The sequence below is a fragment of the Acinonyx jubatus genome, chromosome A3 (assembly GCF_027475565.1).
Source record: "Acinonyx jubatus isolate Ajub_Pintada_27869175 chromosome A3, VMU_Ajub_asm_v1.0, whole genome shotgun sequence".
Classification (NCBI taxonomy): domain Eukaryota; kingdom Metazoa; phylum Chordata; class Mammalia; order Carnivora; family Felidae; genus Acinonyx; species Acinonyx jubatus.
In genome coordinates, this window is record NC_069388.1 from 12,140,864 (window position 1) to 12,154,923 (window position 14,060).

The 14,060-nt window shown below is 48.2% G+C and overlaps 1 protein-coding gene across 3 annotated transcripts in view; it reads left to right on the plus strand.

Moving 5' to 3' along the window:
- PTGIS (prostaglandin I2 synthase) overlaps positions 1–14,060 on the plus strand; it is a 40,565-nt gene that overhangs the window by 10,744 nt on the left and 15,761 nt on the right. For all 3 annotated transcript variants that reach the window (XM_053199839.1, XM_027046871.2, XM_053199838.1), the window contains exons 4-6: positions 992–1,135; positions 4,513–4,664; positions 12,008–12,189. In XM_053199839.1, coding sequence (XP_053055814.1) covers positions 992–1,135; positions 4,513–4,664; positions 12,008–12,189 — 478 coding nt within the window. The remainder of the gene's footprint in view (positions 1–991; positions 1,136–4,512; positions 4,665–12,007; positions 12,190–14,060) is intronic.

Below are 14,060 nucleotides of genomic sequence, written 5' to 3' on the forward strand. Positions count from 1 at the left end.
ACAGTGTGTGCATCCCTAGAGTTCGTGCAGTCTGACAGGAATCCTTAGTGATCTGTCTCCAGGAAGGGTGGCCTCCTGGGGTTAGGAAAAGTCTCTAGAAGACTGGGTTTTGCAGGGCTGCTAAAGCTGAGGAAAGGCCAGAGTATGAGGTGAATGCTAATTAAGGAAGTACCCAGTCTGAACTTGGCTCTGTGGGATGGCCACTAGGAGATTTCTGAGCCCAGGTGTCCCAGGTCCTGGCATTCTAGGGGGACCATTGGGTCCCATTAGCAATAAGATTCCTCGGTTCGCTGCATTCTACCCTGCTACCCAAAGAGGACCCCACTTTCCTCCAGTGTCTGCCCTAAGAGTTTCTGGAAGTTTCTCCTAAGCCTGCATGTTGTCTACTGGGCGTGGCTCCTGCATCTGCTAAGGGCTACTGTCTCCATCAAGTGCTTGGAGTGGGGTCTAGGGAACAGCTAGATCAGGGTCACTCAGGATTGTGTCCTACCTGGCAATCGTTGGTCAGGGGACACTTTATCCAAACAGGTGTGCCTAACTTTGGGTCTCAAGGAGGAAGGGTCGGCCTGCTGTTTCTCTCTCTTCCAGACGTCTTTGGGTTCCTTATCCAAGCTTGTGTGCCCCAAGGAGGGGCAGACTGTCACGGTTAGGAATTCAAGACTCTGTGGCTGGGTGACCTTGGGAAAGTCACGTTCCTCTCTTGTCCCTGAGTTTCTCTGTCTGTAAAATGGGTGTCATAACAGCAACTGTGATTCCCTAGAGTTGTCAAAAGATGAAACGGGATCATGGTGCTTAGCACCGTGAAGAGTAACTGTCACCGTCATTGATGATGATATTAATAGTAATACCATCGTGGCTAAGCCAGTTGTCCGCAGGCCCCCGTTGCCAGCGGGGCCCTGGGGCCCTGGGACCCTGAGCTTTGGGAATAGGGGTGCCTGTGTGCCTACGTTTCCCGCTGGAAGCTGTGCTCTTACTTTGTTTCCTGCCCCAGGACTCTCCTCCACAAGGACCTCCAGGCACTCACGGAAGCCATGTACACCAACCTCCGCACTGTCCTGCTGGGGGACGCCACAGAAGCGGGCGGTGGCTGGCATGAGATGGGTCTCCTCGACTTCTCCTACAGCTTCCTGCTCAGGTGAGCCGGTGCGGCTCCCCTCGTCGGGAGTGGAGCCCAGCACTCTGCACCCGGGTCAGCCGTTAATAGTGGCCACGGGAACCATGAAGACTTTGTGGGTGGGGAAGCAGTTTGGGACACTCAGAAGCAAAGACTGCAAGATGACCTTTCATGTCTGGACCCCAGGCGTGCACCTGGCTCAGGCTGTGAGTCGTAAAGGAGGCACAAGTCAGGAAAAGGGGCCTTGCCAGCTGTCCAGAGAGGGAGTAGCAAAACAAGGTTTCAGAGACCATCTTTTCCTGTGGTTTCCAAACCTTAGACTTCACGGACCAGGAAAACAAAACGTTCGGGAGGCCAACCCAGGACTTCAACTTTTTATCAGAACTTGTAAACTTATAGTAAAAACTGCACTAACGTTCCTTCCTTCAGGAGGCCCAGACACTATTCCAGGCACTGGACGTACAGCAGGGGAAAGACAGACAACAGACTGAAACTCACCGGGCTGACGCTCGTTGGAGAGACCGATAATAAACCAGTAAATAAAGACAGTTATGTCAGAGAGTGGCAAATACAGACAACGGAGATCCACAGATGGGTTGATTGTGTGTGGGGAGCTCTCTGAACCAGGCTGAAAGTAAGGGCTTCTCTGCGGGTCTGGCCTCAGAGTTGGGAGCTGGCCACAAGTAGGCAGTAGGACCAGCAGGTGCAGAGTCGCGGAGGTAGGAGGAAGCTTGGGCGGCGGGCCACTGTGGCTGACCGCAGCGAACCCAGGCAGTGGGGTTAAGATGAGTCAGAGCACTTGCGGAAACCGAGTCTCACAGAGCCCCGAGGCCGTGAAGGGCTTTGGAATACATTCTCAGTAAAAAGAGTGACATCGGGGTTGGGGGGGGGGAGGGTTAAGCAGGGGCCTGACGTGATTGGACTTGGGCTTCACAGCCCTCTCTGGCTGTGGACAGAGACTAACCTGAGGTGGGTGTGTGGGAGGAGAGGCAGGAGGGCCCGTTGGGAGGCTGTTATAGTCACCCAGGTGAGAGACCGGGAGCCTGGACCCAGAGGTGACGGGGAGATGGCAACAGTGGGGTATTTCTGGGGGACAGAGCTGACGGACCTGCTGAGGATTTGATTGGGGCCATGGTGGGGAGGGGAGCGGGGATGCGGGCTGTGAGTGGGGAGAGGAATAAGGACAGCCCGCTGATTGCTGCTGGTGCCGTTAGCTGACCAGCATTTCATAAACCAAAGCCCATTTCAGCTACTTCAAAAAAATTGGAGACACAGTTTCAGAATAAAGGAGAGGCATTTGCTGCCACATATGGGGACCCAGGCACGTTTGGGACAGCTATGTATGTGCACGCAGTGTGGGCTCAAGGGGTGTAAACGCATCTCACCCTCACAACCCCTCTCCGAGGCTGGGACTGTACAAACCCCGTTTGAGAGATGCAAAAGCCGAGGCCAGGAGAACCTAAGGCATTTGCCTCGAGTCCCGTCGCGGGGGTCCTGGCAGGGCTGTCCGCAGAGCCCACGCTTTCCAGCACGACCTTTGATGCGTCGGTGGCCCACCTTTTTTCTCCTGTCACCCTGGGGTGGCGCACACGCCATCAAGGGCTGTAATTCATCTGGGTGATGCTGGTCTGGTCCACCCTGTCCTCGTGTGATGGGGACACCGAGGTCCAGAGAGGAGCAGCTAAAACCACTCCGCAAGTTCCCAGCAGGGCATCTCCCACGTCTCCTGGCTCCCGTGGCCCCGTGTCCTTCTCTGAGAGAAGCAGTGAGAGAGGAAAAGCTGTGGCATCAGGGAAGTGGGGACAGTGGGGTGGTGGCTGGGCTGTCTAGGCCCCTGGCAACAGCAGTGTGTGTGTCTTGGGGGGGGGGGGGGGGAGTCAGATGTAAATGGACCCCTGTGTCTTCAGGGTCTGAGGCCTGGCTGGGCTGGAGCTCCTGTTTCCTGGCTTGGTGGGCTTGGGCCTTCTTGGTGCCGTCCGCGGCCCCTGGGACAGGAAGGGGATGATTGGGTTGGATGACAGGAGGTGCAGGTTCATGTAGCCCCAAACCATGAGATGCCACCACTTAAGCCCCCCAACCTGTCCTATGGCACCCCTGCCTTGCTCAGAGTCCCATCCGGAGTTCTAACCCGGGCCGCAGGATCCTGCGTGATCTGCCCCAGCCCAGCACACTCCCACCCCAAGGCCTTTGCAGTTTCTGTTCCCTTGCCTGAGAATGCTGTTCCCTACATGTCTGCGTGACTCTTGCCTCACTTCATTCCCATCTCAAGTGTCACCTCAGAGAGGCCTTTTCTGACCTCCCCCCACTTAGTCTGAGAGCCCTCTCTTTACCCAGCTCTAGTCCAGTCCTATTCTTCTTCATGGCTCCTGGCGCCACCTATAGGTCACATGGTGTTAACACATGACGATTTATTCTATCTTCCGCCAAGTTCTGTGTCACTTAGAAGTGCAGGTGGCCTTGGGAAGGGCCTTCACTTCCACAGTGTGAAACCTCATTGCCTTCTTGGGTTTTGTTGGGGTTCTGGTGGTTTAGTTTCGTTGCATATTTTTCATAGAAATATATATATACAGGGAAATGGTTCTCTGCTTTACGGAAAAAACCAGCACAAATGGGACCAGAGACCACAGGGCCAGCTGACTCAGCTTGTTCCTGGACAAGGGAGCGGCTGTGACTCCTCTGCTGTTCAGGGTTGGCAGGCGGGACCACAGGCTCCCAGGGGCCCCAAGTCTCTCCGTTTTCAAGATGAGATGAGGGGGAAATTAAACTTTTGTGTGGTTCCCCCATTGTTCAGTTTGTTCATAGGAAAATTCTATTAACCAAACACAACATGTTGGTGGATGAATCCAGTTTGTGAGCTACACCTTTACAGCTCTGCCTTAAGGAAACTGAGGGCACTGGTGTGGAGAAGAGGGACCCAGGGCCTTACGTGACCGGGGGAATGGCGGGAGGTGGGGTGGGATTCCTTCTGTGCCGATGCACAGACGCATGTGCGACCCCGGGAGGTTCAGCTGTTCTGAAGGAAGGGTTGCTGCCTTAGTCTAGTGGGCTGGGCAGGTCATGAGCTCTGCGTCTCTGAGCCCCTCCCCCCCCTTCACCGCCACATTCCAGCCGGCGTTGTCTGTCCGCACCTCTGAGCCCCAGCTGGTGTATCACTCGTTCGCCTGAGTCTGTTGCCTGTTGTCTGTGTTCCGCACTAGAGGGTCCACTCCCTGAGGGCCTGAGGGTTTTGTCTGTTTTCTCCACTGCTGACTCCCTGGCCCAGAACAGTCCAGGCAGAAAGTAGGAAAGGCAGGTGGTTATTAGCTGTATGCATGAAGAAAAGCTTGTAGGCCACCGTGGGAGGGTTTGGCCAGAAGCGTCCAAGGAGGACCCCCTGACCTGCTGTTCGCCTCCCCCAGAGCCGGCTACCTGACTCTGTACGGAGTCGAAGCTCTGCCACGCACCCGTGAGAGCCGGGCCCAGGACCGCACCCACTCAGCTGATGTCTTCCACACCTTCCGCCAGCTCGACCTCCTGCTCCCCAAACTGGCACGTGGCTCCCTGTCAGTGGGTAAGCACCGTGGGGACCCTGGTGGGCGGTGGGGCAGACAGAGGGACCCAGAGGGGGAGCCCACAGTCAAGCTGAAGGCTCACAGGCAACATGGGCGGAAGGACATTCTCATGCCCTGGGCAGCAGTGAGATCCCTGTCCCCAGGCATATGCAAGAGTACAGTGGTAGGAGGCAGGGCTTGGGCCGGAGCTGGGGTTCCTGGTGGATGCGTTACATCTAGAGGGGGGCCTGGGGACCTCGTTGTGCGTTATTTTTATTACTTCCTATTTTTAAAGGTTTCTATTACTTTTTTCTGCTGAGGTGTGATTTTCATACAGGAAAGCACCCAGGTCCTAAATGCATGGCTGAGAGGTAAATCTGAATATTTCATGTCCTTCCCAGTCAATACCCACCACGCAGAGGGAGCCGCCATATTGGTTCCTGTCGCCTTGGATTAGTTTTACCTGTTTGCGAATTTCCCATAAATAGAATCACGCAGCATGTGTCCTTTTGTGCCCGGCTTCTTTCACTCAGCCTCTCGTCTGTCAGCTTCGGCCAGGTGGCCGTATGTATCGGTCGTCTGTTTTCCCCGTGGCATAGCATTTCAGTAGAGTAGTCTGTCTGTCCGTCCCTGGTGGAGGGATGTGTGGGTCGTTCCCAGTTTGGGGCTGTTGTGAATCGGGCTTCTGCGAACCTTCTTTGTACCTGTCTCCCATGGCACACCTGCCTTCACCTCTCTGTTATCAGCCCTCCGCTCTTCTGACCTTGATCTTGCACACTGAAGGAGCCGTCCGGCCACATAGCATTCTCCCTGAACTCCACATCTGGAGTATTTCAGCTTGGGTCTGTGAAAATCCACCCCACTTACTGTTGTGGCTACAGAGGGAGCTCGGTGTTGGTAAAGAGGTTCTGGCAGGATTCAGTGCCCAGGGGCCATGCGAACCACTGGGCTGCACTCTCTTCTGGCCACTGTGTCTCAAACTTCTCTCGTGAGAAGAATCCTCTCGGCCCTTGTTAATAATACAAGCCCCCAGATCCCTTCCAGTCCACTTGAATCCAAGTCTCCAGGGAGGTCGGGAAACTGCATGTATTCTAAGTGGCACAGGAAGGTTGAGAAGTCGTGTGTATCCTGGAGTCAGACATTGGCAGCAAAATCTGGATTCAGATGCCTACTGTGGGGCTTCTGAGCTGATGATTTGGGGCAAGTTACTGGTCTTTTTTTTTTACCCCAGGTCCTATCTCCAGACGGGCAGTTGAAGGGAGTGATTGATACATGCTCCGCTCACATGGCTTGAGGTAGTTTACTGGCTCCTATATAGTGTCCCTGTGCCTCAGCGATCTCATCTGTAAAGTGGGGAGAACAATAGGATCTTCCTGCAGGGTGACTGTTGGGAATGGCTGAGGTAATAAGAAAAAACACTTCTCTGTTGAACACTTTCTAGGTGCCAGATACCAGGTTAACTATGGTCTCATTCAGTGCTCACAACAGCTTATCACCCCATTTCCTTTATTTATGTAGTTTTTAAAAACCACACTTTAGCCCATTAGATTGTTTAAGAAGGAAACCTTCTCGTGATTAACAATGCAAAGATGCTGGCATGTATCCCTTCACACTGTTTTGTAGGAATACTCGATTTTACAGAGACAAAGACACATATCTAAAGTGTCACTGGGTGTATTTTAAGAAGGAATTATATCTATTATCTGCAGCTTGGGTTTTTGTTTAACCTAACAACATAGCTGTGTATTCTTCCCTGTCAATACAAGTATCTTCTAGTGATATTAGCCAATGCAATTAGATAAGAGAAATCAATTACTGGCATAAGAATGAGTAAAGAAGGGATGCCTGGGTGGCTCAGTCGGTTAAGCGTCTGACTTTAGCTCAGGTCCAGACCTCACGGTTCTTGAGTTCAAGCCCCACGTCGGGCTCTGTGCTGACAGCTCAGAGCCTGGAGAGCCTGCTTCGGATTCTGTGTCTCCCTCTCTCTCTGCCCCTCCCCCACTCGTGCTCTGTCTCTCTTTCTCTCTCAAAAATAAATAAATGTTAAAAAAAATTTTTTTTAATGGGTAAAGAAGATGTAAGACTATCCCTGTTTGCAGAAGATCTGATTCTGTGCTGGGAAAACCCCAGGAAATCCATGACAGAACTAACTCAAGTGAAAAAGACTGGCAGAGTAGAAGGATATACAATCAGCACGCAGAGAATTGAGTCATCTTTGCAGCTCTTGCTTGTCAGGATTTAGGCAGCCATCCCCCTCCAATGGATACTTATAATTGTTTCCTTTTGTGTGTGTGTGTGGCTACTTTAGTATTCCATTGTACTTGTATCTTTGCTGCCATCTGGCGATTTTATTCCTCTCGACAGTTTCCTGGAAGTGGGTTTGCCATGTCAGAAGGCATACACATTAAAATTCTTGTTAGCTGCGGCCACATCATTTCCAAAACCATGGAGCAATTCATACGCCTGCCCAAAGGGAAGGAGTCTGCTCATTCCCCCACCAGATGTTATCAGTCTTTGCATTTGTTTGCCAATCTGATGGGCAGAGGCAGGTAACTTGTTGTTTTAATTTGCATTTCCCCACAGCCTTGTCAACAAACAGTTATCAGATTTTAAGACCTTGCCAACCTGATGGACAAAAAAGGGCATCTGGCTTTATGGGCATTTCCCTGATCACTGTGATGGAACAGCTTTTCGTGTTTCCCCAGCCATTTGCTTTTCCTCTCCGCAGGTTACCTCTTATCATCCTTTTAGAGACAATTCATGATCTTATTGAACCATTAGTGCTAGAAGGTTGATATTATTATACCCATTTTGCAAGTAAGGAAACAGGCCCAGACAGATGAAGTCATTTGTCAGGGACACACAACTGTTAGGAGGCAGAGCCGGCAAAAGGAAAAACTTGGTCTGATTGCAAAATCCTGTGTGTAAAGCACCTGGCACCTCCCAGCATCGGTTGCTTCTCCAGGAAAGAGTGGTTTCTCCATCACGCATTCATCCATCCATACCCACGCTATTATAGGGGACCCTGGGTCATTCGGGGAGCCGCCCTGGGCTGGGTATAGGCAAGCTGCATTTCCCAGTGTGGGCAGCAGGTGGCAGTGTTGGGGAAGGTTTCTCATCTTGGGGCTGGACAGATGGACAGCTGCCCTCAGACTTTGTTGGGCTTGTGAAGAGGGCAGCCTCTTTGGAAGAGTGATGTGGCAGAACCTGTCAAAACAGAAATGCTCATTCCCTCGAACCTGAACTTCTACTACTAGGAATTATCCTACAGCAGTGCTTGCACACATCTAGAGATGCACAAAGATCCTCATTGCCCCGTTGCTTATAATAATAGCAAATGCTGCAGACAGCCTGTATGTCCACCCGTGGGGACTGATGAAATAAGTTATACATTCACATAAAGGAAAACAGCAACCGGCAAGTAGAACAGGATATACCAAAACCATGCAGGAGAGTGGGTATATTGTGGGATTTTTTAGTTTATTTTTTTTCCAGTTTCATTGAGAAATGATTGACACACGACACCACGTAAGTTTAAAGTATACAGCATGATGACTTGACTTACATATATTGTGAAATGAGCACCACGGTAAGTGTGGTTAACATCTTTGTTTTCTAAGCCTGTGGGAACGTTTTGCTTCTGAGAAGGCTGAGACGGGATGGAAATGCCCATTTGAACTCTTAGAGATGCTTTCTTTCTTTTTCTTACTTTTTTTTTTTTTTGCCACGTGGATGCATTATTTCTCCTCCACTATTAAAATTATAAACATTTTGGGGCACCTGGTGGCTCAGTTGGTTAAGTGTCTGACTGTTGTTGATCTTGGCTCAGGTCATGATATCATGGTTCATGAGATCGAGCCCCACATTGGGCTCTATGCTGACAGTGCAGAGCCTGCTTGGGATTCTCTCTCCCTCCCTCTCTCTCTGCCCCTCCCCTGCTCTCACTCTCTGTCTCTCCAACTAAATAAATAAACATCTAAAAGCACCATTTAAAACAAATGTATAAACATATTTTAAAAGAAAATTGACCCTTTGGGGGATGCTTAGATCACAGAGTCTGGTGCTTCTCATATAGGAGGGAATTGGGGGCAGATAGAGCCCCAAGCTAAATATACTGCTTTCTGGAACATTCGTTTTACTAAATTATTTGGGAGGGGCGTGTTTTCTTTGAATATTGTTTTGGAAGGAGAAGCATCCTTATAATAAAGAATGACAGAGTCTAGGGGTGCCTGGGCGGCCCGGTTGGTTGGGTGTCTGATTGTTGATTTCAGCCCAGGTCATGATCTCGCAGTTCGTGGGATCGAGCCCCGCATCTGACTCTGTGATTGGGCTCTCTGCTGTTGGTACAGAACCCACTTCAGATCCTTTGTCCTCCTCTCCCTCTGCTCCTCCTTTGCTCATGTTCTCTCCCTCTCTCTCAAAAATAAACATGAAAGAGAAAGAGAAAGAAAGAAAGAAAGAAAGAAAGAAAGAAAGAAAGAAAGAAAGGAAAAAGAAGGAATCACAGAGTCTAATGCAAAAATCTAATGCATTTTATAGGGAAAAGACAGGACTTTAATTTTTTTTTTTAATGTTTATTTATTTTTGAGACAGAGAGTACGAGTGGAGGAGGGGCAGAGAGAGGGAGACACAGAATCCGAAGCAGGCTCCAAGTTCAGAGCTGTCAGCACAAGAGCCCGAGGTGGGGCTCGAACCCGAAAACACAGGACTTTAAAGATATGTCCCTCTCTGGACTATGCCCAGGTTTCTAGGGCACAGAGGGGCTTCTGAGGAAAAACTTGAGAGGTACTCAACTCTGGGCCCCTCGTTTTACAGATGGGAAGACTGAGACCCAGTGGTGGACAGGGCCTTGGCCAAGGCCACACAGCATGGGAGGTCTGGAATTTGAACCTGCAATGCAATTACTAGTTACACAGGCCTGGGAGTTCTGATTCACAGCACTGAGTCATTACACTGGGGCTGATAAATAATACTTAAGAATAATGGCAAGAATGTAGCAAGCATGACATGCTAGGCCCCTACCAGTACCAAGTGTGTTCTGTGTTTTTATATCCTCCTAGTGATCCCATGAGCTCGGTTGCCCCCATTTTACAGATGGGGAGGTCGAGGCTCAGAGATCCAAAATCTTTGCAAAAGATGATCTTTCTAGGAAGGGACAGAGCTAGGATTTCTACCAGGGTCTCTGGCTGCCAACTGTGTGTTCTTTATTTCACATATTATTATTATTTGCTAAGTATAGAAACAATACATGAATATATTCTCCATGGAATCACTGTCTGTTTTCTAAGTTAACACATTCAATTTCTGCACAACCCTTTGTGTGGGTACTTCTGTTATCGCAGTTTACAGGTTTGAAAACTGAGGAGTTGTGAGGTGGGGTGGGTTTTTGTTGTTGTTGAATTGCAAGAGTTCTTTATATATTTTGGATCTTAGACCCTTACCAGATCTATGATTTGCAAATATTTTCTCTCATTCTGCTCATTGTCTTTTCATACTGTGTTGCTTTTTAAAGTCATCCTTAGAAGCTGTGTTGACAGTGATATTCAAGGTTTGTAATTGTGCTGTCAGACCTCAAAGAATCCCAGTCATTTCCAAATCTGTGTTAAATTTCTTTGCTCCCTTCTTTAGCTATTTCATCAGCTAACTCTTACAAATCCAGCATGAGCATCAACCAAGGGCCTTTAGCACTTCCTTTACCCTCCACTCACTTGTTGAAAACCTCCACATGCCCAGGTCCCATGCCCCCAAGATTCTGACAAGATTGGTCTGCAGTGGGACCTGGGCATCCAGAGGGTTAAAGCTTCTGGGCGATTCTCCAGTGCCCCAAAAGTTGAGAGACATAGGAAGATAATGTATTTCAGAGGAACAGTTGGGCTCATTGCTTTAAATCGAGAAGTACAGGGGCACCCGGGTGGCTCTCTCGGTTAAACGTCCAACTCTTGGTTTCGGTCAGGTCATGATCTAACAGGTTGTGAGTTCAAGCCCTGCGTTGGGCTCCGTGCTGACAGCTCAGAACCTGGAGCCTGCTTCAGATTCTGTGTCTTCCTCTCTCTCTCTCTCTCTCCCCCTCCCCCACTCATGCTCTGTCTCTCTCAAAAATAAATAAACATTAAAAAATATTAAATTGAGAAGTATATCACCTGAAAAGGTCCGGAGGTTGAAGAAAAGCGTATGGAGCATATTATTTGAAAATATAATATGCTTAAAATATATGTATATTTTAATATAAGTTTACCCTACATTTTCCACCCTTTCGAATACCCTGTAATATGCAACCCAGTCTAGAACCATTGGGTGGATGGGTCTTCCTGAAACACTGCTTCGTGGTTCCAAAAAGCCAGTGAGAGCATCTCTAGTCCTTGGGAATTTTGTAACCATCCAAAGCGACACCCACTTTTCCAAGGGGTGATTTCGGAAGAACCAAATCTCTTATTTGCACGTACGTCTGTAAATACAGCATCGTCTTGCAGTGTGAACACAGTGTATGAATAATAAGCACCTGGCTTTGTGCCCTCAACCGTCTGCCCGGCCGGGCCCATCTGGATCCGTACCTCGGTTTCCACCGCCTGTGGTGCCCCAGAGCCTAACACCCTGTTGTTTACTTAAAGGTGCCTGTGAACTGGTAATCCGTGGGCCAGAGCTGCCCTTCAGAGAGGCTTTTGTGGCCTGCACAGTGACGAACATTTCTTGCCCAGATGCCGGCCTTAAAGCACATGGGAAGACTCCCTGTGAACATCTGGACTTTCGTTTTCTTCTGAAAACTCAGGCTCCCTGGCCGTGCTGGGCCAAGTTCCTCTGCCAGGCTGGTGGTCACCCCGACCCTCCTGTTCCCCATGGCCCCATCCTGGCCCTCCTCCTTCATTTACTTTACCTGCCTTCCCTGGAGGTAGTTGAGCTTGAGACCCCTAGACCCATCTTTCCCCTCTCGATAGCAGTTAGGTCATTTCCCACGTCTCCTGAACGGAGCTGTGCGAGTCGGCTCATGTCGTCTCCTTGTGCACATGGCTGGCGTTGCTTTGGGATGGGACCCTGGGAAGGGAGAATGGGGCTCCGCGTTTCCTGTTCCTTCCCCTGCTGTGTAAGAAACACCGTTCATTTAATGCGTGTTAACAGAGCACCTCCTGCAGGCCAGGTGCTGGAGACAGAGCTCACAGAGGTGAGCGAGACAGGACCCCTCACTCCTGGCCGCCGGAGTGAGACAGATAATAACAAGTTGGCATTTGAAGGCCTTTCTTGGGTCCTCTTTCCCCACCCCGAAGAGTGACACCCAGAAGAGCCTTGGCCTCCCGGAACATTGGGGCTGGGTGGCCTTGGGCCCGGGGTGGATCTGTAACCCCCGCCCCCCTGTGCTCTGTCCCTGTAGGGGATAAGGACCGCGTGTGCAGAGTCAAAGGTCACCTGTGGAAGCTGCTGTCCCCAGCCAGACTTGCTGCTCGGGCCCACCGGAGCAAGTGGCTGGGGAGTTACCTGCTGTACCTGGAGGAGATAGGGGTGCCGGAGGACATGCAGGCCCGGGCCCTGGTGCTGCAGCTCTGGGCCACACAGGTGGGTGGATGGTGCACACGGGTGTGGTTGTGCATGTGAGTGCATGTGTCTCTGTGTGTGCCATCAGGCACACGCAGGCACACGTGTGAGTGTGCATAGGAGTGTGCGTGCGTGGGTGTGTGCATCTGCGAGTGTTTCTCCACATGAGCGTGGGTGTGGGTATGTGAACATACCCAGCTGTCTGCCCCAGTTCCCGGACTTTCTTAACCATCAGACGGTATCGGGAATGGGATCATTCATTCAGTGTTAATTTATTTTAATTTGGAAAAATGTCAAACTTAGAGAAAAGCTGTGTGTTGGGGCGCCTGGGTGGCTCAGTCGGTTGAGCAACTGACTTTGGCTCAGGTCATGATCTCGCGGTCCGTGGGTTCGAGAGCCGCGTCGGGCTCTGGGCTGACAGCTCGGAGCCTGGAGCCTGTTTCAGATTCTGTGTCTCCCTCTCTCTCTGCCCCTCCCCTGTTCATGCTCTGTCTCTCTCTGTCTCAAAAATAAATAAATGTTAAAAAAAAAGAGAGAGGGTGCCTGGGTGGTTCTGTCGATTTAGCCTCTGACTTTGGCTCAGGTCATGATCTCACAGTCTGTGAGTTCGAGCCCCAGGTCCAGCTCTGTGCTGACAGCTCAGAGCCTGGAGCCTGTTTCGGATTCTGTGTCTCCCTCTCTCTCTGATCCTCCCCCATTCATGCTCTGTCTCTCTGTCTCAAAAATAAATAAACGTTAAAACTATTTTAAAAAATAATAATAAAAAAATTAATAAAAAATTAAAAAAAGAGAGAAAAGCTGTGTGAATAGTTTAATAAACATACACAGTTCACCTTGAGTTCCCAATTTTTAACATTTTATCACATGTGCCTTCTCCCCCTCCCCTCCTCCTCCTCCCTATCTCCCTACTGGGGTTATTTTACTGAGTCGTTTGCAGACAAGTAGCAGACATCATGACTCTTTATCCCTAATTACTTCAGTGTATATTCCTAAGAGCAAGAAGGTTCCCTTACATGACACAGTACGAGGATCACATTCAGGACAATTAACCCAGATTCAGGATCATTATCTAATAGTCCCGATTCAGTCTTGCCACTTGTCCCAACAATGTCCTTTATGGCTCATCTTGGTCCGACATCCAATCCAGGATCACACGGTGCCTTTAGTCATTCTGTCTTTTGAGTTTTCTTTAATGTGGAACAGTTTCTGTGCCTTTCATTGTTTTTCATGACCTTGACATTTTTGAAGTATGCAGAACAGTCATTTTGAAGAATTATTTAAAAGTTCCGTTGAGTACTTACCTAGACCTCAAAGATCTGCTTTTGTTGCTTATGTTTTAGCTGGTGCAGACAGTCAAGGAAGTGCATACAGGGTGATTTTATTTTATTTTATTTTATTATTTTATTTTAATTTATTTTATTTCATTTCATTTTATTTTATTTTATTTTTATTTTATTATTTTATTTCATTTTATTTTATTATTTTATTTTATTATTTTATTTTATTATTTTATTTTATTATTTTATTTCATTTTATTTTATTTTATTTTATTATTTTATTTTATTATTTTATTTCATTTCATTTCATTTCATTTTATTTTATTTTATTTATTTTATTATTTTATTTCATTTTATTTCATTTTATTTTATTATTTTATTTTATTATTTTATTTTATTATTTTATTTTATTATTTTATTTTATTTTATTTCATTTTATTTTATTTTATTTTATTATTTTATTTTATTATTTCATTTCATTTCATTTCATTTTATTTTATTTATTTTATTATTTTATTTCATTTTATTTCATTTTATTTTATTATTTTATTTTATTATTTTATTTTATTATTTTATTTTATTTTATTTTATTTTATTTTATCTTATCTTATTTTA